The following is a 21,000-nucleotide window of genomic DNA, read 5'->3' on the forward strand; positions in this document are numbered from 1 at the left end:
ATTGGACGGCCGGTGATGATGTGTTTCCGCTTCCGCTCCGCCCTGTCTGCTGTGGTTGGACCGGGTTGTGGAGAGGGAGGGGGAAGATTGTTTGCAGCCGGAGAGCTCCGATCACGGGAAGGTAAACAGAGATTAGGCTGCGGCCGGAGGCTTTTGTGCCTGGCCGGGGGCGACGGCTCGCGGAGGGGCCCTCGCGGTTCAGGGAGAATGCGGTTGGAAGCGGGAGGCCAGTGGGGTGTGGCCGGGGGTTCCAAGGTGAATTGCACAGCCGGGCGGTGCTGAGGCGGACTGGGCGGAAGGGAAGGAAGAGCGGTGGGAGCACCGAGGACGTCGGGGTGGGGGGAGGGGGTGCGGGGGAGGGCTGGGCAAGGGGAGCCAGGACCGGGAAAGGAGGACAGAGTTCTTGAGGACGAAAACAGAAGTTGGGACGGGGGCTGCCTGGACTTGGGAGCATGGGGAGGAGGCTAGTTCAGTCATGATGCTGCCCTGACCCTGGCCTTTGTTTCCCCTTCAGCTTCCCGGAGACGCGCCTCGGGCAGTCTCTGCTCGGACCCAGCCTTCTCTCCCCAGCTGCCACTACCACCTGGAGGCGCCTGCCTCCACCCTCCCGAATGGTGCTCCTCCTCGCAGGCCTCGGCCGAGCATCCAGGCCCCCTTTGCCCCCTGCCTCGGAGCTGTTGCTCCAGATCTCTCCTGGTGGACTCCCTGCCTCAGGGAGGAAAGAATTTTTGCCCAGACAGGGCCATCTCTTTGGGAACCTCACTGACAACTTGAACCTCAGCCTCTGAGTGTGAAGTTTTTCTTGCGCCCCCTTTTCCACCCTCCGAAGAGAGGGAGCCTTCTCCCTTGCTGCCTCAAAGCCCAGGAAGCCTCAAGCTGGGGCCCTGGTCCCAGCATGTCAGTCTGCTCTTGTGCATAGGGCTCTGCCCTCTCCCGGTCAGCATGGCTGAGTTCAGGCAGGTTCCAGGGGGACGGGAGACCCCACAGGGGGAGCTGCGGCCAGAAGTTGTGGAGGATGAGGTCCCGAGGAGCCCAGTCACAGAAGAGCCTGGAGGTGGAGGAAACCACAGCAGTGATGCCAAATTGTCCCCAAGAGAGGAGGAAGAACTGGACCCCCGAATACAGGTGAGAAGACTGAGTTGGGGGAGAGATAGGGAACCCAGATTCCAAACGTCCTGTGGAGCTGTCAGAGGAATGGTAAGGGGTCAAACTTATTTTCTCTCTAGTGTGCTGGGGCAGGAAAGGAAATGCAAATTTGTCAACATACAGATGCAATATAGTGTAACAAGTGCAAAAGAATCTTGCATCTGAAGTGCTGATGGGAGTGCAGGGAGAGGCTGGGCTTGAGTGCCTGGGGTGTATGACTGAAGGCTTCACTGATATGGGGCAAAAGATTGGCAGCATATACAGGGTGGCACCCTTTAGGTCTGTTGAAGGAATAGTTTAGACTGTCGAACTCTTGTTCTTCTTTCCAGATAAGTAAGAGGGGGCGTTTACTCAGAGATGCGGGCATGAGCGGGATGGGAGAGCACATAAGACTGCACGGACTCTTTCTTCTTCTCCCACCTTATTCTCTGTGCTTCCCAGGGGTTTGCACATCTGAGGAGGGTGAGACTGTTGAGGTCGTATAAAGGTGGCATCAAGTTGAGCTATGAGGAAACAGCATGTTGTCCAGGGAGTTGTATTGATCATGGTCAGTCCTTAATGCACATTTCTCGGCTTTTAGGATGCTGTGTCGGCTACCAGAGGAACAGAAGAGTCAGTTTACTGCCTTGGAGTATTTATGCTCTCGTTGGTAGGGCAAGCAGATTTCTGTGAAGAGGATCTTGGGTCAGTGGGTGAGGAGGAGAGATGCATGGGTGTGCCTGCATTGGAGCTGGAAGCGGCTCCTGGGGAAGCTGGTGAGGGCCAGGATGCTTCCCAATGTTTGGGGTCTGAGGCTGCCACTTGGCCCAGGGACGTCTCCAAGATCCTGATGTAGACTTGACTCACCCCTCGGTGTAGGTGAGCAGGAGCATCCTGGGGCTGGACTACTCCAGTGAGTTGAGAAGTCAGAACCGTCCCTGGCATCACCCCTCCCCTCACTGTGAGGGTTCCCAGGGTGTGTGTGTGGGGAGGCCCCTCTAGAACTGTGTCCATGCTTATGATGGAGTAGTGGTGACCCTCTCATTTTTGTAATGAGTTAGTAATTTGCTTCTGCCGTGCCTCAGGGGTGTTGCATTAAAATCAGCTTAATTTCTCCTGCTAATGCTACAACTTTGTTGTCCACCAAAGAAGCAAGTTGCAGTGAAAAGAGACTTGGGCTGAGATTCCTGCAACCTCCCTCCAGCCCTGTGACTTCTGGTTTTTTAATCCAGGTACTTAAGCTCTCTTGAGCCTCACTTTTTTCATCTGTCAAGTGAGGGCTGGCGTAGCTCATCTGCATGACCCCTTCCCACCCTGCTCCACAGTCCTGTGACTTTCCTTTCACTGACTCTTTTTGCTTGTTCTCTGATGACAGTTTGTAGGTAGCCCTTTGAGGAAAAGACCCTGATCTGTTTCTTGGGGAGGAGGACTGTCACTGTTTCACCCCTCCCCTGCCTCCCTCTTTGTTCTTGCCCTTCTCTAGAGGAAGCTTTTCGAGAGGAGAATCCCCTGCAGTCTCTTTGCTTGGCCTCTCCTGCCCCCCACTTTTCTGATGCCTAAAAACGCGTGAAGCCAGTAGTTTTAAGTCTCTTTCATACTGTGCTGTCCAGTAAGATAGCTACCAGCTTCGTGTAGCTACATTAGTGAAGATCAATTAAAAGTAAATAAAATATGCATATCTCCAGCTGTGGTATTGACAGTACAGAAATAGAACATTTCCATCCTCACACGCAGTTTTCTTTTGGACCGGCTCTGCAAAGGTTGGGGTTATTGAGGAGGCATAAGATTTACTGGCCTCCAGTGCAAGAGGGGTAGATCTGACTCTTTTGTCTCCGGCTGAACTTGTGAATGTGTGGGGTGCAGTCGGGAGAGCAAGTCTTTCAGTGGCCTCCTTTGTTTGATGACAAATGTGTGGCTAGGCCAGTGCCCCAGCCTCAGTGGGAATTTAGCAGTCATCTTGGTTGCCCATTGCCCCTACTATGTGGGAGAGGACACCTGGTTGGCTGGGCAGCATTGAGCTCTTCTGGGTAAGATCGGGCCATGTCTCTTGAGGTCCCTTTTAATGGTGATGGTGTCCATGACCATGCTACCTTGGTACTGTGCTGCGGGGCTTTATTTATTTTCTTAGGTTCAGGACTAGGGATTGAACCCAGGACCTCGTTTGTGGAGGGCTGGTGCTCAACCACCGAGCCGCATCGGCTCCCAAGTTGGCTCCCCTGAGTTGGCTCCCTCTTCTGTTTGCTCGTTGTCTGCTCATGGTTTTGCTTGTTGTTTGTGTGTCTTCTTTAGGAGGCACTGGGAAATGAACACAGGACCTCCCATGTGGGAGGCAGGCGCCCAACTGCTTGAGCCACATCTATTCCCTGCTTCTTGTTTTTTTTAAAGATTTATTTATATTTATTTCTGCCCACCCCCCTCATTGTCTGCTCTCTGTTTTCCTTTGCTGTGTGTTCTTCTCTGTCTGCTTGTATTCTCATTAGGTGGCTCTGGGAAGCAATGCTGGGACCTTCTGGAGTGGGAAAGACGTGCTCAGTCTCTTGCACCACCTCAGCTTCCTGGTCTGCTGTGTCTCTTAATTGTCCCTCCTCTGGTCTCTTTTTGTTGCGTCATCTTGCTGTGCCAGCTCTCCACGTGGGCCAGCAATTCATGCATGCCAGCACTCCTGCCTGGGGCAGCACTCCATGTGGGCCAGCTCAATGCGCAGGGCAGCTTTCCTTCTCCAGGAGGCCCTGGGAATCAAACCCTGGACCTCCTGTATGACAGGTGGGAACCCAGTCGTTTGAGCCACATTTGCTCCCTGCTTGTTTGTTTTGCTCCTTCTTTAGGTGGCACTGGGAACTGGATTGGGACCTCCCTTGTGGGAGGCAGGTGCTCAACTGTTGAGCCACATGCAATCCTTGTTGCATCGCTTTAGGTGGGCCTTCCTTGTTCTGGGTTTTCTGTGCATGCAGTAGATCTCTATCACAGACTGATCAAAACCCACCGGAGTTTAAAAAACATCCATTCTTGAGCCTCTCCCAGATGCTGCCCTTAGAGCGAACCCCCTCCTGAGGGGGAGTGCTCCTTGTAGGCAGGGAGCTGCATCCTGCAGTGATTGGTGGAATTCCTCTGGGAGTTAAAGAGGGCAAGCGGGTAGCCTCCAGGGTGCCATTCTCTGATTCTGGTGTCCTCACTGCGGCACTTCAGGTGCCATCCTCTGATTCTGGGTCCTCACCATGGCACAGGTCTCCAGGTGCCGTCCTCTCTTTCCAGAGTCTTCTGATTCTGGGTCCTCCCCATGGCACTCCAGGTGCCGTCCTCTGATTCTGGGTCCTTACCACAGCACAGGTCTCCAGGTGCCGTCCTCTGTTTCCAGGGTCCTCTGATACTGGGGTCCCCACCACGGCACTCCAGGTGCCGTCCTCTGATACTGGGGTCCTCACCATGGCACTCCAGGTGCCGTCCTCTGATACTGGGGTCCTCACCATGGCACTCCAGGTGCCGTCCTCTGATTCTGGGATCCTCTGATTCTGGGTCCTCACTGCGGCACTTCAGGTGCCATCCTCTGAATCTGGGTCCTCACCATTGCACAGGTCTCCAGGTGCCGTCCTCTGTTTCCAGGGTCCTCTGATTCTGGGGTCCTCACTGCGGCACTTCAGGTGCCATCCTCTGATTCTGGGTCCTCACCATGGCACAGGTCTCCAGGTGCCGTCCTCTCTTTCCAAAGTCTTCTGATTCTGGGTCCTCCCCATGGCACTCCAGGTGCCGTCCTCTGATTCTGGGTCCTCACTGCAGCACTCCAGGTGCCATCCTCTGATTTTGGGTCCTCACCATGGCACAGGTCTCTAGGTACTGTCCTCTGTTTCCAGGGTCCTCTGATTCTGGGGTCCTCACCGTGGCACTCCAGTGCAGTCCTCTGATTCTGGGGTCCTCACCGCGGCACTCCAGTGCAGTCCTCTGATTCTGGGGTCCTCACCGTGGCACTCCAGTGCAGTCCTCTGATTCTGGGGTCCTCACCGCGGCACTCCAGTGCAGTCCTCTGATTCTGGGGTCCTCACCGCAGCACTCCAGGGTACTGTCCTTTGTTTCTGGTGTCCTTACTGCGGTACAGATTCCAGGGTCTCCAGTAGTGCCCTTGGCTGTTTGAGAGAGGGTCTGCGTGGAGGGAAGGAGGGAAGATGGTGGACTAGGAAGGACCTGTTTAACCTCTGCGTGTCCAGCCACGTTTGCCCGGGCACCCTCTTTCCTTCTGTGTGTCTGTATGCTTTGGGTGCTCTACAGTCTTACCTGTTCCCATCAACTTTCTCTGGGGCCACTGGAACCCCCTGAGTCCTCATCCAGAAGTGCCAGTTCACTTGCCATGGGATAAACTCACCAAGCTCTTGGCTCCAGTAGAGTCAGTTTGGGTGGGGCAGGCGTCGTCGGGGCCATACACTGTGCATCTGACTCAGGGACCTGGCATCCCGGGAATGGACCCAACCGGCTCTGGGAAGGCCACCTCCCTGGCTGGTATGTGCTGACTCAGACTCTGTCCTCCCAAATCCCGCTTCACCCCAGGGACAGGAGTCCGAGTAGAGCAGGCCAGATGGGAGTGTTGCTGATTCCTGAAGCGGCGCACGGTGGCTTCCTGCTTGGCCTTACCCTACGTCCATGCAGCCTGGGTATCCCTGCCTCTCCCTGTCCACCCTGCCCCTCGGCCGGCCATGCTCGGCAGCCGTTTCTTGGTTCTCTTAGGGAGAACTTGTGACTCTGAGGGGCAGACCTGCGGTCTCCCTGGAAGTCAGTCTCACTGTGCTCAATGAAGGCTTTCACGACCCGTTTCCCTGTCGGAAGAGGATGCCTGCCCCACCCTTGGTCAGTGGTAGAAGCCCTTCAGTGCGTTTTTCTGGTGGGGACGACTTGTGCTGAGCAGTTCGTCCCTCGGATGGGCTCTCAGCAGCGGGGCATTGAGCCCGTGCAGCCCAGGGGCACACTGTCTTCGACCTCGGGGTGTCCACGAGATCAGTGGACACCCGTGCAGACCAGTGTCACGGCTTTTTGCCTGCCCCCTCCTCCCCGCTGGCTTCTCCCCTTATCAGTGCTCATTGCGTTCCCAGGTCTTACCCGTTTCCTGCCAGGGCTGGGCTGCGGGTCTCCTGACTACAGCACTCCTGTGTTCTCCGCACAGTCCATCAGAGGCGTCGGAGCCCCGAGAGAGTGGTCCTGGTGGCAGGAGGGCAGGCCAGCAGTGGTCCTGGGAGTGGGCCCAACTCCTGTCAGTAATTACACACCTGTCCTTGGGCACCTCGCCCGCTGTTCCCATCTGCCGAGTGCAGGTGAGTTGGGAACGAGTATTCCGGAGGGGATGCCAAAGGCACGGGCAGTCACTGCTGCTGTCTGAAGCCCACTTGGGTTGAGTCGCAGCCATGGGCAGCTGGCGGGAATGGCCTTTCCTTCAGGCTCGAAGCTGATGAGAGTGGTCCTTGCTGAGACTGTTGTCAGGGCAGTGTTGGTGCCACCACCAGGGCCGCCTCCAGGCCCTCTGAGCAGGGTCGGGAGAGGCTGAGCCGCTCCCCAAAACTTGGTTTGTTTTTGTCTTAGGGATGCTGGGTTAGTCAGTCAAGTGGTGCTGGTGCAAAATACCAGAAGCCTGCTGGCTTTTATAAAGGGTATTTATTTTGGGTAGGAGCTTACAGATACCAGGCTATAAAGCATAAGTTACTTCCCTCACCAAAGTCAATTTTCACGTGTTGGAGCAAGATGGCTGCTGACGTCTGTGAGGGTTCAGGCTTCCTGGGTTCCTCTGGGCTCAGCTCCTCTGTTTTCTCCACAAGGCCAGCTATAGACTATGAGGCTCTCTAGGCTCTGCCTCTCTCCACAAGGTCAGCTGTAGACTACCAGGTGAACAGCTCCTCTGTCTTCCCAGGGCCTTCTCTCTTTCCTCATGGCCAAGCTCCTCTGTGTGTTCACTTCTCAGGGCTCCAGCTCAAGACTCCAGCATCAAACTCTCCACCCTGCCCTTTGCCATGTCTTTTATCTGTGAGTCCCCACCCACCAAGAGGTGGGGACTCAACAGCCTAATGACATGGCCCAATCAAAGCCCTGATCATAACTTAATCACGCCCAGGTACAGACCAGTTTACAAACATCATTCAGTATCTCTGTTTGGAATTCATGAACTATATCAAACTACTACAGCAATAATCAGGATGCTCGCATGTGCCAGTTCTAGTCCTGTGCAGGAGCCTTGTGCCATGTGCGGTGCCAAGTGCTGGGAACATGGGTGGTCCGAGTTGAGATGTACGGGAGGTTCAGGTACACCCAGGATTTCCAAGACTTAATACAAAAAAAATTTTTTTAACGTGGATTGCATGCAAAAATGGTGATATTTTGGGTTAAATGAAATACATTGTCACAACTTCACTTTTTGCTTTACTCTTAAAAACGTGGCTACCAGAAAAGTTACAATTACATCTATGGCTCATGTAGTGTTTCCGGCAGGCGGTTCCATCCTAGTAAGTAGAGTGCCAATCCCATGGCCCTCCTGAAGCGGGGTCTCCACTGGGTGTCCGTGGAGGCCCAGCCTGGGCGCGGGTCTCCTGGGCAGCCTCGTCCTCTGCTGCCCAGGTGTAACCCGCAGCCTCTCAGGCACTGCGCTCTCCTCGGCACAACTCTTTGCTCCACCGAGGGCCTCTGGCCTGCTCTTGGGGCTTCCTCGCTGGGCCCTTGGCGCTGGGCTGTGGTGAGTGTGCAGTGTACGTGCTGAGCGGGTGTCGCCTTTCTGGGCACAGGACGCATCCTCGCTCTGTGGGAGAGCATCTCCGGGAGTCTGCCGTAGGCGTCCTGGGAGGTGGATGGGACTGCCTTCTCTGAGCCATGGTCTCCTCACCTCTGAGAAGGGGGGTTCATGCCCAGGACGGGCAAGGCCGTGAGCATCACCTGAGATGTGGCCCGAACCATGCTATGGAGGCACCCGGCTCAGCGTCTTATCCAGGGTGCAGTCCGTGTGTGCCTGCCTGCTCGCAGGGAGACTGCTCACCCTGACTTCTCTTTTCCCTGCAGGAGGAGCTGGAGCATCTGAACCAGGCCAGCGAGGAGATCAACCAGGTGGAGCTGCAGCTGGATGTGAGTATGGCCCTTTACTGCCACCACTGCCCGGGTTCTAGGTCGTCCGACTCATCTGTCCCACTGTCTAGGTTTCCTACAACTGCAGTAATGAGGTACCACAAACAGAGTGGCTCAGAACCACAGAACTCTATCTTCTCACAGTCCCAGAGGCCAGAGGTCTTTAACCTTCCAGAGTGGGCATCTCCATCCCCCTGGTTATTCTATTATTTCATCATAGATGACTGTTATTCTAGCAGTGGAAGGACTTTAATGCTGATGTAAAGGCAGGGGCCCCCAGAGGTTCTGAGGGGAGGGAGAGGGAAGAGTAGGTGGAATGTGGGGCATTCTGGGGAAATTGCGGAGAGGATACAGGCTGTTATGCATTTACTCAACACCTGTAAGATTGTGTGGGGTAGAGAGTAAATCATAATGTAAAGTCTGGTCCATGGTTAGTGGCAATGTTTCAACATGTGCTCATAATTGTAAAAAGTGCAGCACATTCAGGAATGATGGTCATCAATGTGGGAAAGTGTGTGAGGGGGTGCCATATGGGAATCCCCTATATTTTTAGGTAACACTTATTAATCTAAAGATTCTTTAAAGATTAAAAAACATATTGATCTGCTGGCAGGACCTCTGCCCCTGGTCTGTAGGCCCTGCTCAGGGCCTGCGCTAACCCATCATCCATGGTGATGCTCACAGCTCCAGGGGTCCTTAGGGCCTCGGCCCCTAGTGGGTAGGCCCTGCTGGTCATCGTCCCCCTGTCACTTCAGTGCTTGCACTCATCCATCCTCCATGGTGAGCTCCCAACTCCAGAGGTCTGTCTGGATTTGCTCACAGTACACAGTTTACTGCACACTGTCTCCATGGTCACAGTTGGTTGTGGGGACGGGCGTGTGTGTGACCTGAGGTCCAGGACCCCTGCCTGTACCTCTTTCCACATCCCTCTCTGTCTAGGAGGCGCGGACCACCTACCGGAGGATTCTGCAGGAGTCAGCGAGGAAGCTCAACACGCAGGGCTCGCACCTGGGGAGCTGCATTGAGAAGGCCCGGCCCTACTATGAGGCGCGGAGGCTGGCGAAGGAGGTACAGTGGCCGGAGCCGGCTGGGGTGTGCTCAGCAGGTGTGAGCACCTGCTGGGACATCGGGTGTGCAGAGTGGGTGTGGCTGGCCCACTCAGGGCCAACTAGCAGGCAGGAGTGTGTGTCTGTTGCAGGCTTGGGCTCACCCTCTGTTAAACGGTGGGGTCCATCTGGACAGCTTGGTCCAGAAGCTGATGCTGAGGACTCCATACTTTCAGTTCCACTATCTTACTAGTCTCATCTTCCCCTCTCATCCCTTGGCTCAGGTCTCTTGTCTGCATCTTTTTTTTTTTTTCCTTCCCCATTTCTTTTCTTTACACAAATAATGTATGGTTATCATTGGATGACAGTTATAAAACAAAATATGGAGCAGATTTGGCTTATAGTTGAGCACCCGCCTCCCACACAGGAAGTCCTAGGTTCGGTTCCTGGAACCTCCTAAAAACAAAAAACAAAGAACAAGCAAAACAAATGAAAAAAACCAACTTCAGGTGGTTGATGCGGTTTGGTGGTTGAGCACTGGCTTCCCACATATGAGGTCCCAGGTTCAGTCCTGGCCCTGGCACCTCAAAAAAACAAAACAGAACAAAATAAAATAAAACTTAAATAAGATGTAAAGCAGGAGGAAGCATTAAGAGATTGAGAGGTGATTATTAAGGGGTAGAGCTTTTTTGATTTTTTTTTTCCTATTGGAATAATGAAAATGCTCTAATAATGATTGAAGTGTTGAATGCACAAATATTTACCAAATATTATTATTTGGTGACTATACCAAATACCTTTGATTATGCACTTTAGATAAATTGTATGCTATATTAACATGTATCAATAAAAGTGATTAAAAGAATAAAAAAAACCTAAAGTCACACCAAATCTTACCATCCCATGCCTAGATATCTTTTTTTTTTTTTAAATTTTGGTATATAGTCTACCAAATTGGAGTTAAAACAACATATGTTATTTGTTCCTTTATTTTACTTAGAATTATGACATGGTTTCATGGTAGCAAATCTACATCCATGCGTTCATTTTTAAGGGTTGCTTAATATTTCCTTATATTAAATGTACTGTTATTCATTTGGCCAATTCATTATAACTGAAAACTTGTCTTTTTAATTTTTATTCTGGTGGCGTATATACAACTTGATATTTTCCATTTTAATCATTTCCAAGTGTAGAGTACAGTGGTATTAATTATGTACACAGTGTTTTGCTATCCTCACCAGGAAACTTAGAAAGGTTTCCAGTTTTTTGTTTCAAAATCAAGGCTGTGATGAAAGTCTCTGTGCACCCATGACCATTTCCTTCAGCTAGATTCCCAGGTGAGGGTGGCAGGGGCTTGCTTTTGGTGAAACTCCATCTCTGGTGATGACTCCTTCCAAGCCGACTGCTGCTGACTTGTTGGTGTACTCTCTAGCAGGCAGCTTTTAGAATGTTGCATTTTGAACACCACCTTCCACTGGCATTATCATTATTTTAAATCTGTTTCTAAGTTTCTTTTTTCTTTCTGGTTTTCCTTTTAAAATAAGTCTTCGTGGAATGTTGTTTACAAGCATTTATCCATAGCGCAGATTGGGATGTGAAGTCAGTGTCACAGGGAGCGTTTATCCTTAGTGTAGTTGAGGATGTGAAGTCAATGTAAGAGGAGCATTTATCCTTAGTGCGGGTTAGTGTATGAAGCTGTGTCACAGGAGCATTCATCGTCAGTGCATGTGTGGGTTTGGGATGTGAAACCATGTCACGAGAACATTCATCATCAGTGCATTTGTGGGTTTGGGATGTGAAGCCGTGTCACGGGAGCATTCATCGTCAGTGCATGTGTGGGTTTGGGATGTGAAGCCGTGTCACGGGGAGCCCTCCTCTCTCTGTCCCTCGGACCCCCCGTGCCTGGGTCCTGACAGCTCGCTCCTCCGCAGGCCCAGCAGGAGACACAGAAGGCAGCGCTGAGGTACGAGCGGGCGGTGAGCATGCACAATGCTGCCCGGGAGATGGTGTTCGTGGCCGAGCAGGGCGTCATGGCTGACAAGAACCGGCTGGATCCTACGTGGCAGGAGATGCTCAACCATGCCACCGGCAAGGTGAGCTGGTGGGGCAGCCCTTGCCCACCTTACCCCCTTTACTCCTTCCTTCTTCCTCGTCTGTCCCTCCAGGTTTCCCTTCACTTTGATTCTGTTTCAGCCCAAACCTTTTCCTCATTCCCCTCCTGTTGGCTCAAGGCTTCCCACATCCTGTTTCCCTATAATTTGGAATGCCTTTTTAGACTATACTCCAAACTTTGCTCCAGACAGCATACCCCTGCTGGACGCCCCAGATTCAGCACTCACATTTTGCCACTTTCAGCTCTGACTTCTTGACTGTCCTGCTTTGGAGCTCTGCCACGCTCCTTGTTTTTAGCTGTTAATGTTTATTAATGTGTCATTTCCCAGCTTCTGAAAGGGGGACAGAGTGCAGGAGGCTCCCTAGCATCAGCCCAGTGTGCTGACGGACAGGCGTCAGCTCTTTGGTGGGGAAGTTGCATCTCCGCTTGCTCTTTGCATGCTCCTCAATGCAGCACACGCCTTGTGCAGAGCAGGGCGCTCTTTCTGCTCCAGAGCTCCTGTGGTCATGGACTAGCAGCTGTGTCCGACAGGGCAATAAAGTCGGTGGACGCCTGTGGGGCTGCACAGAGCCCAGGCCTCGGGGCTGCATCCTGGCTGTGCAGAGGAGCCCGGTGTGGCTCTAGACTGGGCATGCTTGAAGTGGGTCCTGCTGCGCGTGCATTCACAGACGGCAGTCCTGTGATGATCTTCATGGTTGAGGAGTTCTCTGAGCCCCCCTCTGCCAACCACGGAGCTGAATGTCCCGTAGTGCGGCTGACTGGTGGGCAGTAGCATGGGGAGAGGTGGCCACCTAGGTGTGTGCTCGAGAGGCCGTCCTTGTTCAGAGGTTTGCAGCACTGGGCGCTTAGCATGATCCCTGGGCAGAGGCCATCGGAGGGAGGCTGGATGGGGTCCCAGGTCAGCGGCGTGTGACTTCCTGCCCTTCCTGGACCCAGGTGAATGAGGCAGAGGAGGAGCGGCTCCGAGGTGAGCGGGAGCACCAGCGGGTGACGCGGCTGTGCCAGCAGGCCGAGGCCCGGGTCCAGGCCCTGCAGAAGACCCTCCGCCGGGCCATTGGCAAGAGCCGCCCCTACTTCGAGCTCAAGGCCCAGTTCAGCCAGATCCTAGAGGTATCGCGCCGGTGAGGGGAGGAAAGACCGGCAGAGTGAGAGCAGGGCAGGCAGGACATGAGGGATGGCAGAGGGGTCGCTGGTCCTCCTAGGGCATCCTGGGGTGGGCAGCATGAGGCCTTAGTGGCCTCTGCAGAACAACCTGTGTGGAGACTGGTGGTGGCACAAGGTGCTGTTATGGAGGCAGAGAACATAGCTGAAGAAAGGAGGCAAGGAAGAAAAAAACCAGGGGACGGGGAAGAGGGAGCGGTGGAGTACTGCAAAGAGGAGGAGGAGGGCAAGCAGTGGGGACAAAGGCACTGGGTGGTGGGGTCAGGTTAGGAGCAGGCAGCTGTTGACAGCAAGGTGGGAGTGCTGGGTGGACGCCTGTGTGCCCACAGGTGGGCAATGTGCAGGTGGGGGGGAGCAAAGGAGCAGGGGGAGGAGCACTGGAGCAGAGGGAGGAGCCCTGGAGCAGGGGAGGAGCAGTGGTAGATGGGGAGGAGCGTTGGAGCAGGTGAGCAGTGTGCAGGTAGGGGGAGCAAAGGAGCAGGGGGAGGAGCACTGGAACAGGGGGAGGAGCATTGGAGCAGGAGGGGGTGAGCATTGGAGCCGGGAGGAGCACTAGGGCAGAAGGGAAGGAGCATTGGAGCAGGAGGGAGGAGCTCCGTGGCAGGGGGAGGAGCTCCACAGCAGGGGAAGGAGCATTGCAGCTTCTTGGCCAGCACTGGGGGGGAGAGGGGGAGCTGCGAGGGTGGCATCTGTAGGTACTCAGGCCATCTGCCCTGCAGGAGCACAAGGCCAAGGTGACGGAGCTGGAGCAGCAGGTGGCCCAGGCCAAGACGCGCTACTCCGTGGCCCTGCGCAACCTGGAACAGATCAGCGAGCAGATTCACGCCCGCCGTCGGGGCCTGCCCGCCCACACCCCGGGCCTGCAGCGCTCCTCCCCGGTGGGCGCCGAGGACGAGGACAGCGGGATTGAGGGTGCCGAGGGCGGTGGCCCCGAGGAGGGCGGCAGCCTGGGGCCCGGGCTTGTGCCCGACACGGACACGCTGAGCCTCCTGAGCCTGCGCACCGTGGCCTCGGACCTGCAGAAGTGCGACTCGGTGGAGCACCTGCGCGGCCTGTCGGACCATGCCAGTCTGGATGGCCAGGAGCTGCGGCCCGGGGGCGGGGCCCGTGGGGGCCGCCACCAGCGCAGCGTTAGCCTCTAGGCTCTCCCAGTGCTTGGCTCTGGGCGCCGTCTGGTCCGTCCCTCCTGGCTTCCTCAGCCTCCCAGGGGCAGCTCTCACCTTGCCTTACTTCTGCAGAAGCCTTTCTGCTCCGCTCCTGCTGGTTCCTGGCCCTGTGCTCCACTCTTCCCTCCTAACCTTTCTCCTGCCATCCCTCAGGACACAGGCCCTGGAGGCCCAGGGAGGCCCTAGGCCTGAGGACCACAGGTGCCTGAACGGTGGTCCATGCCCTGCAGGCCTCCTGAGAGGCCCCGGGGGCTACCAAGGCCCCCTGGAAACACCATGCCGAGTTCCTGTCACAGACCACCCATGTACAACCTGTACGACCGCTGTCCTTGTCGAAGTACTCCCCTTCCCTTCAGGGCTCCCCCTCACCGTGACCTTGGCAGTTCCCCATGCCCCCAGCGCGACTCAGTGATGGTGTTTGCCAAGATGATACCAGCCCCAGCATCGACCCCAGCTGCTTGGGTTGTGGAGCGAAGCGAGTGTGTGGTGAGGAAACCCTGCTCCTGGCCCGGTGCTCCTGGTGCGGAGTGCCTGTACTTTTCTGCTGGGTCAGGGATGCTGAGCTGAGCACCCTTCTGCATCGCTGCGTTAGGGAGTTTGGTGCTCGGCTGCTCTCTGCTGTCCTCCAAACAACCCTGACTCCAGGATCCCTCAGGGTGTTGCCAGGCATGGCTGCCATGTTCCTTACTGCTGTGATGCTGGGTGGGGTCGCCTGGGGTGAGAGGCCTTCCAGAGAGCAGCCCCGGGTGCCTTGTCAGGGGGCAGGGCCGGGGAGGCCACCCTGGATCTGGGGCCGCCTTGGGGGAGCGGGTCCTTCCCTTTGTCCCACCCCAGGAAGGTGGCAAGCAGGCGCTAGACAGAGGAGAGTGGGCCTTGCCCTGCCTTCTGCCACGACTCAGGAGTGAGCGTCTGCAAGTCCTCTGGGGTGGAGGGAGGGTGGTCACAATGAGAACCATGGGGTTGGAGGTGGCCATCAGGTGGAGAGAAGGGATGAGGTCCCAGGCATGCATGTGTGGGTGTCTGGGGGTTAAAACCTGCCTCTGGTTTTATTTAAATAAAATAGTTTACATAACAGCATGTTTACTGTCCGTGTCCAGAGGGAAGAGGAGAAAGGGTGGGGCAAGAGGGGAAGAGCAGGGTAGACTGGGACGCTCTTTAGATTGGGTGGGTGGGGGAGACCAGAGACAGTCCTCAAGAGTTGTCACCTGAGTGAGAGCTGGCCAGGAGCAGGGGAGAATGGTTGGGGCAATTTAGTGCTCTTGAGTGGTGGGCAGGTATGCATAGGCCAGGGCAGCTGTGACCTGTACAGCTTTGTAAGGCGGTGGGTGCCGTGGTTGGGGAAGGATCTGAGCACAGGGCAGCAGTCACCTTCAACCACTGTGGTGTCCCAAAGGAGTGCCAGGCAGGTGGAATTCCAGGGTGTTGGGATGTATGTGTGAAGGGGAGGGTAAGAGTAGGATGGGCAGGTTTACCCAGCAAACACACCAGACACCCCGTTAAACTTGGATTTCCCATAAGAATACTGTTTGTCTCATGCTGTGTTAGAGATATACTAACAATTGGTCATTGTCCATCTGGAATGCAAACTTAATGGCATCCTGTATTTTACCTGGTGACCCTGGTTAAAAGGCGACTTCTGAACCAAGGTTCACCTGGTGGTGGGGCAGTTTGGGTTTGAGTTTGGCCATGTGATCAGAGGTACCTGTGAAATGTGAGCTGGAATCAGGCTTTGAGAGATGAGCACCTGAGCCTGTGGGTGGAGAGCAAGACTGGCCAGAGCTCCAGCTTTTAGAACCCACTGAAGAGGGAGTCAGCCAAGGAAGAGAGGATGAACTGCCAGGAAGGTAGGTGGAAAATCAGGGTGGGAAATGTGTTCTGGAGGCCAGGAGCTGAGGGCCAGCATCATGGGGAGGAGCAGGAGTGGGATGAGGGATTGGTCAGCGTCATGGGGAGGAGCTGGAGGGGGACAAGGGTTTGGCCAGTGTCATGAGGACCTGGAGGAGGATGAGGGCTTGGCCAGTATTGTGAGGAGAAGCTGGAAAGGAATGAGGGATTGGTTAGCGTCATGGGGAGGAGTGGAAGGGAGACGAGGACTTGACCAGCATTGTGAGGAGCTGGTGGGTGACGAGGGCTTGGACTGCATCATGAGGAGCTGTAGAGGGCTGAGGGCTTGGCAGGGTCATTGGGAGGATCTGGAGGGGATGAGGGCTTGGCCAGCATCGTGGAGAGGAGTTGGAGGGGGTTTAGGGCTTGGCCAGCGTCATGGGGAGGAGCAGCAAGGGAACGAGGGCTTTGTTGTCATGGGGAGCAGGGGGTGAGCCGGGTTTAGCCAGCATCATGAGCTGGAGGCAGATGAGGGCTTGACCAGCGTTGTGAGGAGCTGGAGGGGCAGAGGGCTTGGCCAGCATCATGAGGAGCTGGAGTGGGACGATGGCTTGACCAGCATTGGGGGGAGCTGGTGGGTGACAAGGGCTTGGCTAGCATCATGAGTAGGAGCTGGAGGGGGATGAGGGCTTGGCCAGCATCATGGGGACAAGCTTGAGGGTGCGAGGGCTTGGTCAGGATCATGAGGAAGAGCTGGAGGGGAACGAGGGCTTGGGAGCATCATGCAGAGCTGTAGTGGATGAGGCCTTGGCCAGCATCATGAGGTGCTGGAGGGAGACGAGGGCTTGGTCAGTGTCAAGGTGGGGAGCTGGAGGGGAAGAGGGCTTGGACAGCATCATTGGTAGGATTTGGAGGGGACGAGGGCTTGGCTAGCATGGGGAGGAATTGGAGGGGGTTTAGGGCTTGGCCAGCGTCATGGGGATGAGCTGGAGGGGCACGAGGGCTTGGTCAGCATCCTGGAGAGCAGCTTGAGGGGACTAGAGCTTGGCCAGCATCATGGGGAAATGGTGGAGTTTGACGTGGGCCTGGTCAACGTCATGGGGAGAATCTGGAGGGGACGAGAGCTTGTCCAACATCATGGGGATGAGCTGGAGGGGGATGAGTGCTTGATCAGCACCATGAGGCTCTGGAGGGGGACAAAGGGTTGGCCAGCATCATGGGGAGAAGCTGGAGGGGAGGAGGACTTTGTCAACGTCATGGGGAAGAGCTGAAGAGGGAAGAGGGCTTGGCCATCTTCATGGGGAGGAGCTGCAGGGAGATGAGGGCTTGGTCAGCATCACGAGGAGCTGGAGGGAACGAGGGCTTGGGCAGCATCATGTGGAGGAGCTGGAGGGGAACGAGCGCTTGGCCAGCATCGTCAGGAGCTAGAGGGAGATAAGGGCTTGGCTGGCATCGTAGGAGAACGAGGGCTTTGTCAGCATCTTGGGGAGGAGTTGGAGGTGTATGATGACTTGGTCAGCATAATGGGCAGGTGTTAGTGGACACCATTATGGCAAACAGGAACTATGATTCCTTGCATCCTCATCTTGCCCTTTGACACCATCAGGGTCACAGAACGAGCGCTTCCCTATGTGGGTTCTAATCATTGAGAAGTTCAATAAGGCATGGGTAGCTAGGTGCCAGTGGTTCCTTGATCCCTGGAAGGCTTGTAGAGCTTGTAGCTCATGTCTTCGAGTATATGTGCTTCCCACTGCATCCCTGGTAGGAAACAGTAGACCTGGCAGGCTCCTGGCAGGAGGAGCCCCAGATTGCTGCCCACCCGTTTCTCCTTGTAAAGTTTCCTCCAGGTAAGCCCCTTCACCTGCTTTGGGTGGGTAAAGAATGTGGGGGGAGAAAGATCAGGAGGGTTCAAGCTACTGGTGTTTCTTGGTGTGAAGGAAACGTGGCAAGTGTGCGCTCACCTCCTATGCTGCATTTCACAGGCAGTTGCCTTTGGTGCCCACAGTGCTTGTGGACATGCTTTCTGCCTAGGTAGCACCACAGCTCCTTCACAGATGGAAACGGAGAGTACTCAGCCTGCCCCTGTTTCAAGGAGGTGATGAGGGCAGAGTCCAAGCTTGTGAGCCCCTCAAGGAGGGCCTCCCAGTAGGGAAAGTGGGAGAGTGGAGAGAGTAGGTGCAGTCATCTTTTAGGAAGTAATGCTGGAAAGAGCTGGACAGTATCAGGAGATGGTCAAATACAGGGAGTGTGGGGCCACACACCCCTTCCTGTACCTTGTTTTAGTGGTAACGACCTTTTTAGGCTGAGTGCTCCCAGCTGAGGGTCTGTGGTTGTCGCCTTAGTCTGCCTGGCACCCAGCACACACCTGGCTCCTCATAGATGCTGAGTAGATGTGCTTTTGCTTCTCACCCTTCCCCCAATCCCAAACTAGTAGGTGACTACTAGGATAGCAGTTAGAAGGTCAAGTTCTAGAGAGACACCATCCAAAATCAGTCTCCAAGTTTCTAGGAGAATTATCCACTCTCTATGCCGCCATTTAGCACCTGTGAAGTGGGAAAATCTAGGTGTGAATGGATGAATATTATCTGCATTTCTCATTTTACCGATTCTCTGCAGCTTTGGAAAGCAGTGAACTTAGGGGGCTCTTCTTGTTGCGTGCTTGACAAGGAGACTTTGTAGAGTCCCCACTGAATGTTAGGTTTCTGTCCTGTGCTGGACGTGATTTAAAAAAAAATTTTTTTTAAATTGAATTGTCTTTTTTAAAAAGATACATAGATCACAAAAAATGTTACATTAAAAAATATAAGAGTTCCCACATACCCCACACCCCACACCCCCACTCCTCCCACATCAACAACCTCTTTTATCGTTGTGGCACATTCATTGCCACATTTGGTGAATATATTTTGAAGCACTGCTGCACCACATGGATTATAGTTTACATCGTAGTTTATACTCTCTTCCAGTCCATTCAGTGAGTTATGGCAGGATATATAATGTCCAGCACCTGTCCCTGCAATATCATTTAGGAGAACTCCAAGTCCCGAAAATGCCCCAACATCACATCTCTTCTTCCCTCTCCCTGCCCTCAGCAACCCCCATGGTGACTTTCTCCAGATCTATACAGTTTCTTGCATTACTAATCACAATTGTTCCTTAGTAGAACACCAGTAAGTCCACTCTAAACCATATTTTATTATTTTATTCCTCCATCCTGTGGACTCTGGAATGGTGATGTCCATTCCACCTCTATATCGAGAGGGACTTAGATCACACATGGATGATGGATGCGATTCTCCTGCTGTCAACCACCACACCAGGGAACCGAGAGTGCCTACAACTCCAAGCAGGAGAATCACATACGTCAACCATGTGGATGTGATTTTGAACAGCCAACAATCTTGCTCCCACGTTCCGTTGCCCTTATGAGGCTCTCAGGGACAGGAAGCCTCAGCCTGGCATGGGCCTGGGCTTCTCTGATTGTTATGGCCCTGCTTTGTCAGCAGGGGGCAGCATTCACCAGAAAGGAATCTGGGCTCACCATTCACCAGGTGCGGGCACACTTTGCCTCCTGTGTCCCCTGTCCTGCGGTGTTGCCTGGCAACAACTCCCGGCAGGCAGTGAGAGAATGTGCATGTAACCTGAATCAAACCCTTGTGTCTCCAGAGGGCTCTTGGACATAGCTGCCCTTGGAATTGCCTGCTGAGTGTAAGAGCTGGTTTGGAGAGAGGCACGTTCAGTGCCTGCTGGCCCATCCGCTTCCCTTCTGACCTCACCTCCTTCCTTGTCCTCCCTCTTCCTATCCCAGCTGCATGCCATATTCCTCCCTGGGAAAACCCACTTGGCTTCCCCCCACCTCCGCCCGCCCACCTTCCTGAGCCCCACATTGCACCACACCATGCTGCAGCATCCGAGGAGAGGACCAGGCGACCATTTCACAGCCTGGCAAATGGATATGTTTATTAAGAAATACCAGGAATTTTCAGGGTGCAAAGCCCAGTTAGGTCCTGTTTGGAATACTGGAAAGTATGGTCCTGTGGGTGGGGCTGCCAGATAAGGTAACAGGTGAGGCCAGGCAGTAAGAAATGGATGATTAAAGAGGAAAGTAGTCAAGAAGAGGTCTGGGAGGCTAGAAAAGAGAACTGAGAGCTTTCCAGCAAAGACTGCTCTCTGAGGTTCTCAACCAGAGGCTGTGGCCCTGTGCACCCCCCCAGCTTCCCTGACCCCAGACTCTCTGGAATCTCTGGAATCTGTCCTGAACTCCTGAGAACAGGGGCTGTGGCTTACCCATGTTGGCATTGTTAGAGCCTGGCACACACTCTCCACTAAACATGCTTGTGCTTCCCTTGGCTCAAGCTTTCCCCCATTTCAACCTTTTAATCTTCTGCCTGTTGTTTAGGCCTAGCTTATGTGGACATTTGACCGAAGGCCTTTCCTGTTTCCCCAGCTCTCCAGCTCAGTCTGAATTAATCCTCCACTAGTTCCCTCCTGGCTCATGTCCCCTAAACCCTTGGAAGAAGGACCACATAATATTGCTGCTCCATCTCACTCAGCATTTAGTGAATGACCATGTGTCATATGTCATCTCAACCATGACAGTCCAGAGTAGCCGGGGGTGTCCATAAACTGGGACTGTCTTAGGTGAGCTGGGATGTGTGGTGACCCTCATTCCAGGTACTCAGTAAATGCTGGTTGAGTCCAGAGCTGAAGTACGAGCACTACACAGGCTGCCCAGTGAGGACTGTCCTTGGCCTGTCTCAGCCAAGGGTGGCTGTGTGCACATTGAGTCACTTTGGAAAAAATGGGACCACACCAGGTAGATAACCTTATATCTTAAGGTAAAGCATTAAAATACAGCAAATGGAACTCAGGACCATGTGGAAGAGTGGTGGACAATGCCTGTGTACGGTTGGTGGCTAGAACGGGTTCTTGTAGAGGCGAGATGGTGGGTGTGTCTCCAGAGAAACTTTGGGGTGGGCATATGGAAACTTGGAGGCCTGGGTTGCTTAGGCTCAGCCAGAAGGCAGTGAAGACCGCTAGATATTCTTTTCTGAGGGTGCAGTGAAGATATCCACTGTGGTTGAGGAACTTAGAGTGCCAGGTGGGTGGTGGTGACCACACTGTGTGGTTAAAGCTATGGGCTTATTTGTCAATGTATGGAGGAAGAGGATATTGAAATGAGGATTTTTGTTTCTTTGTTTTTTACCATTTAGGAAACAGGAACATTCTAGGGTGAATTGGGGAAGAAAGGCATGGAGTTTGGCAAGAGAAAGTAAATGTCTTCCTCAGCTGCTGCTTTATTTCACATGCCCTTTCTAGGTTCTTCAAACCTTTTCAACTATAATGACTTCTGGGAAACACACACAGTCCTTAGGAGGATCATAAAGGAGAGGGGTAGTGTCCTCTCCACACCCAGCAGGAAGGAATTTCAGTTGTGCCAGGGCCTGGGCCTGGGCCCACATCCAGTGAAGCAGGAATT

General features: G+C 54.1%; 1 protein-coding gene across 2 annotated transcripts; it reads left to right on the forward strand.

Moving 5' to 3' along the window:
• Positions 1 to 33: 33 nt before the first annotated feature.
• On the forward strand, positions 34 to 14,769 carry SH3BP5L (SH3 binding domain protein 5 like). 2 transcript variants are annotated; one of them, XM_058277259.2, is made up of 7 exons: positions 34 to 121; positions 515 to 1,125; positions 8,146 to 8,208; positions 9,148 to 9,276; positions 11,189 to 11,350; positions 12,307 to 12,480; positions 13,251 to 14,769. In XM_058277259.2, the coding sequence occupies exons 2-7, from the start codon at positions 943 to 945 to the stop codon at positions 13,671 to 13,673; spliced, it is 1,134 nt and encodes a 377-aa protein (XP_058133242.1). In that variant the 5' UTR covers positions 34 to 121; positions 515 to 942; the 3' UTR covers positions 13,674 to 14,769. The 2 variants fall into 2 exon arrangements, with proteins under 2 accessions (XP_058133242.1, XP_071064507.1); XM_071208406.1 differs by having other exon boundaries at positions 116 to 255.
• The last annotated feature ends 6,231 nt before the right edge of the window (positions 14,770 to 21,000 follow it).

This window comes from Dasypus novemcinctus, chromosome 16 (assembly GCF_030445035.2).
Source record: "Dasypus novemcinctus isolate mDasNov1 chromosome 16, mDasNov1.1.hap2, whole genome shotgun sequence".
Classification (NCBI taxonomy): domain Eukaryota; kingdom Metazoa; phylum Chordata; class Mammalia; order Cingulata; family Dasypodidae; genus Dasypus; species Dasypus novemcinctus.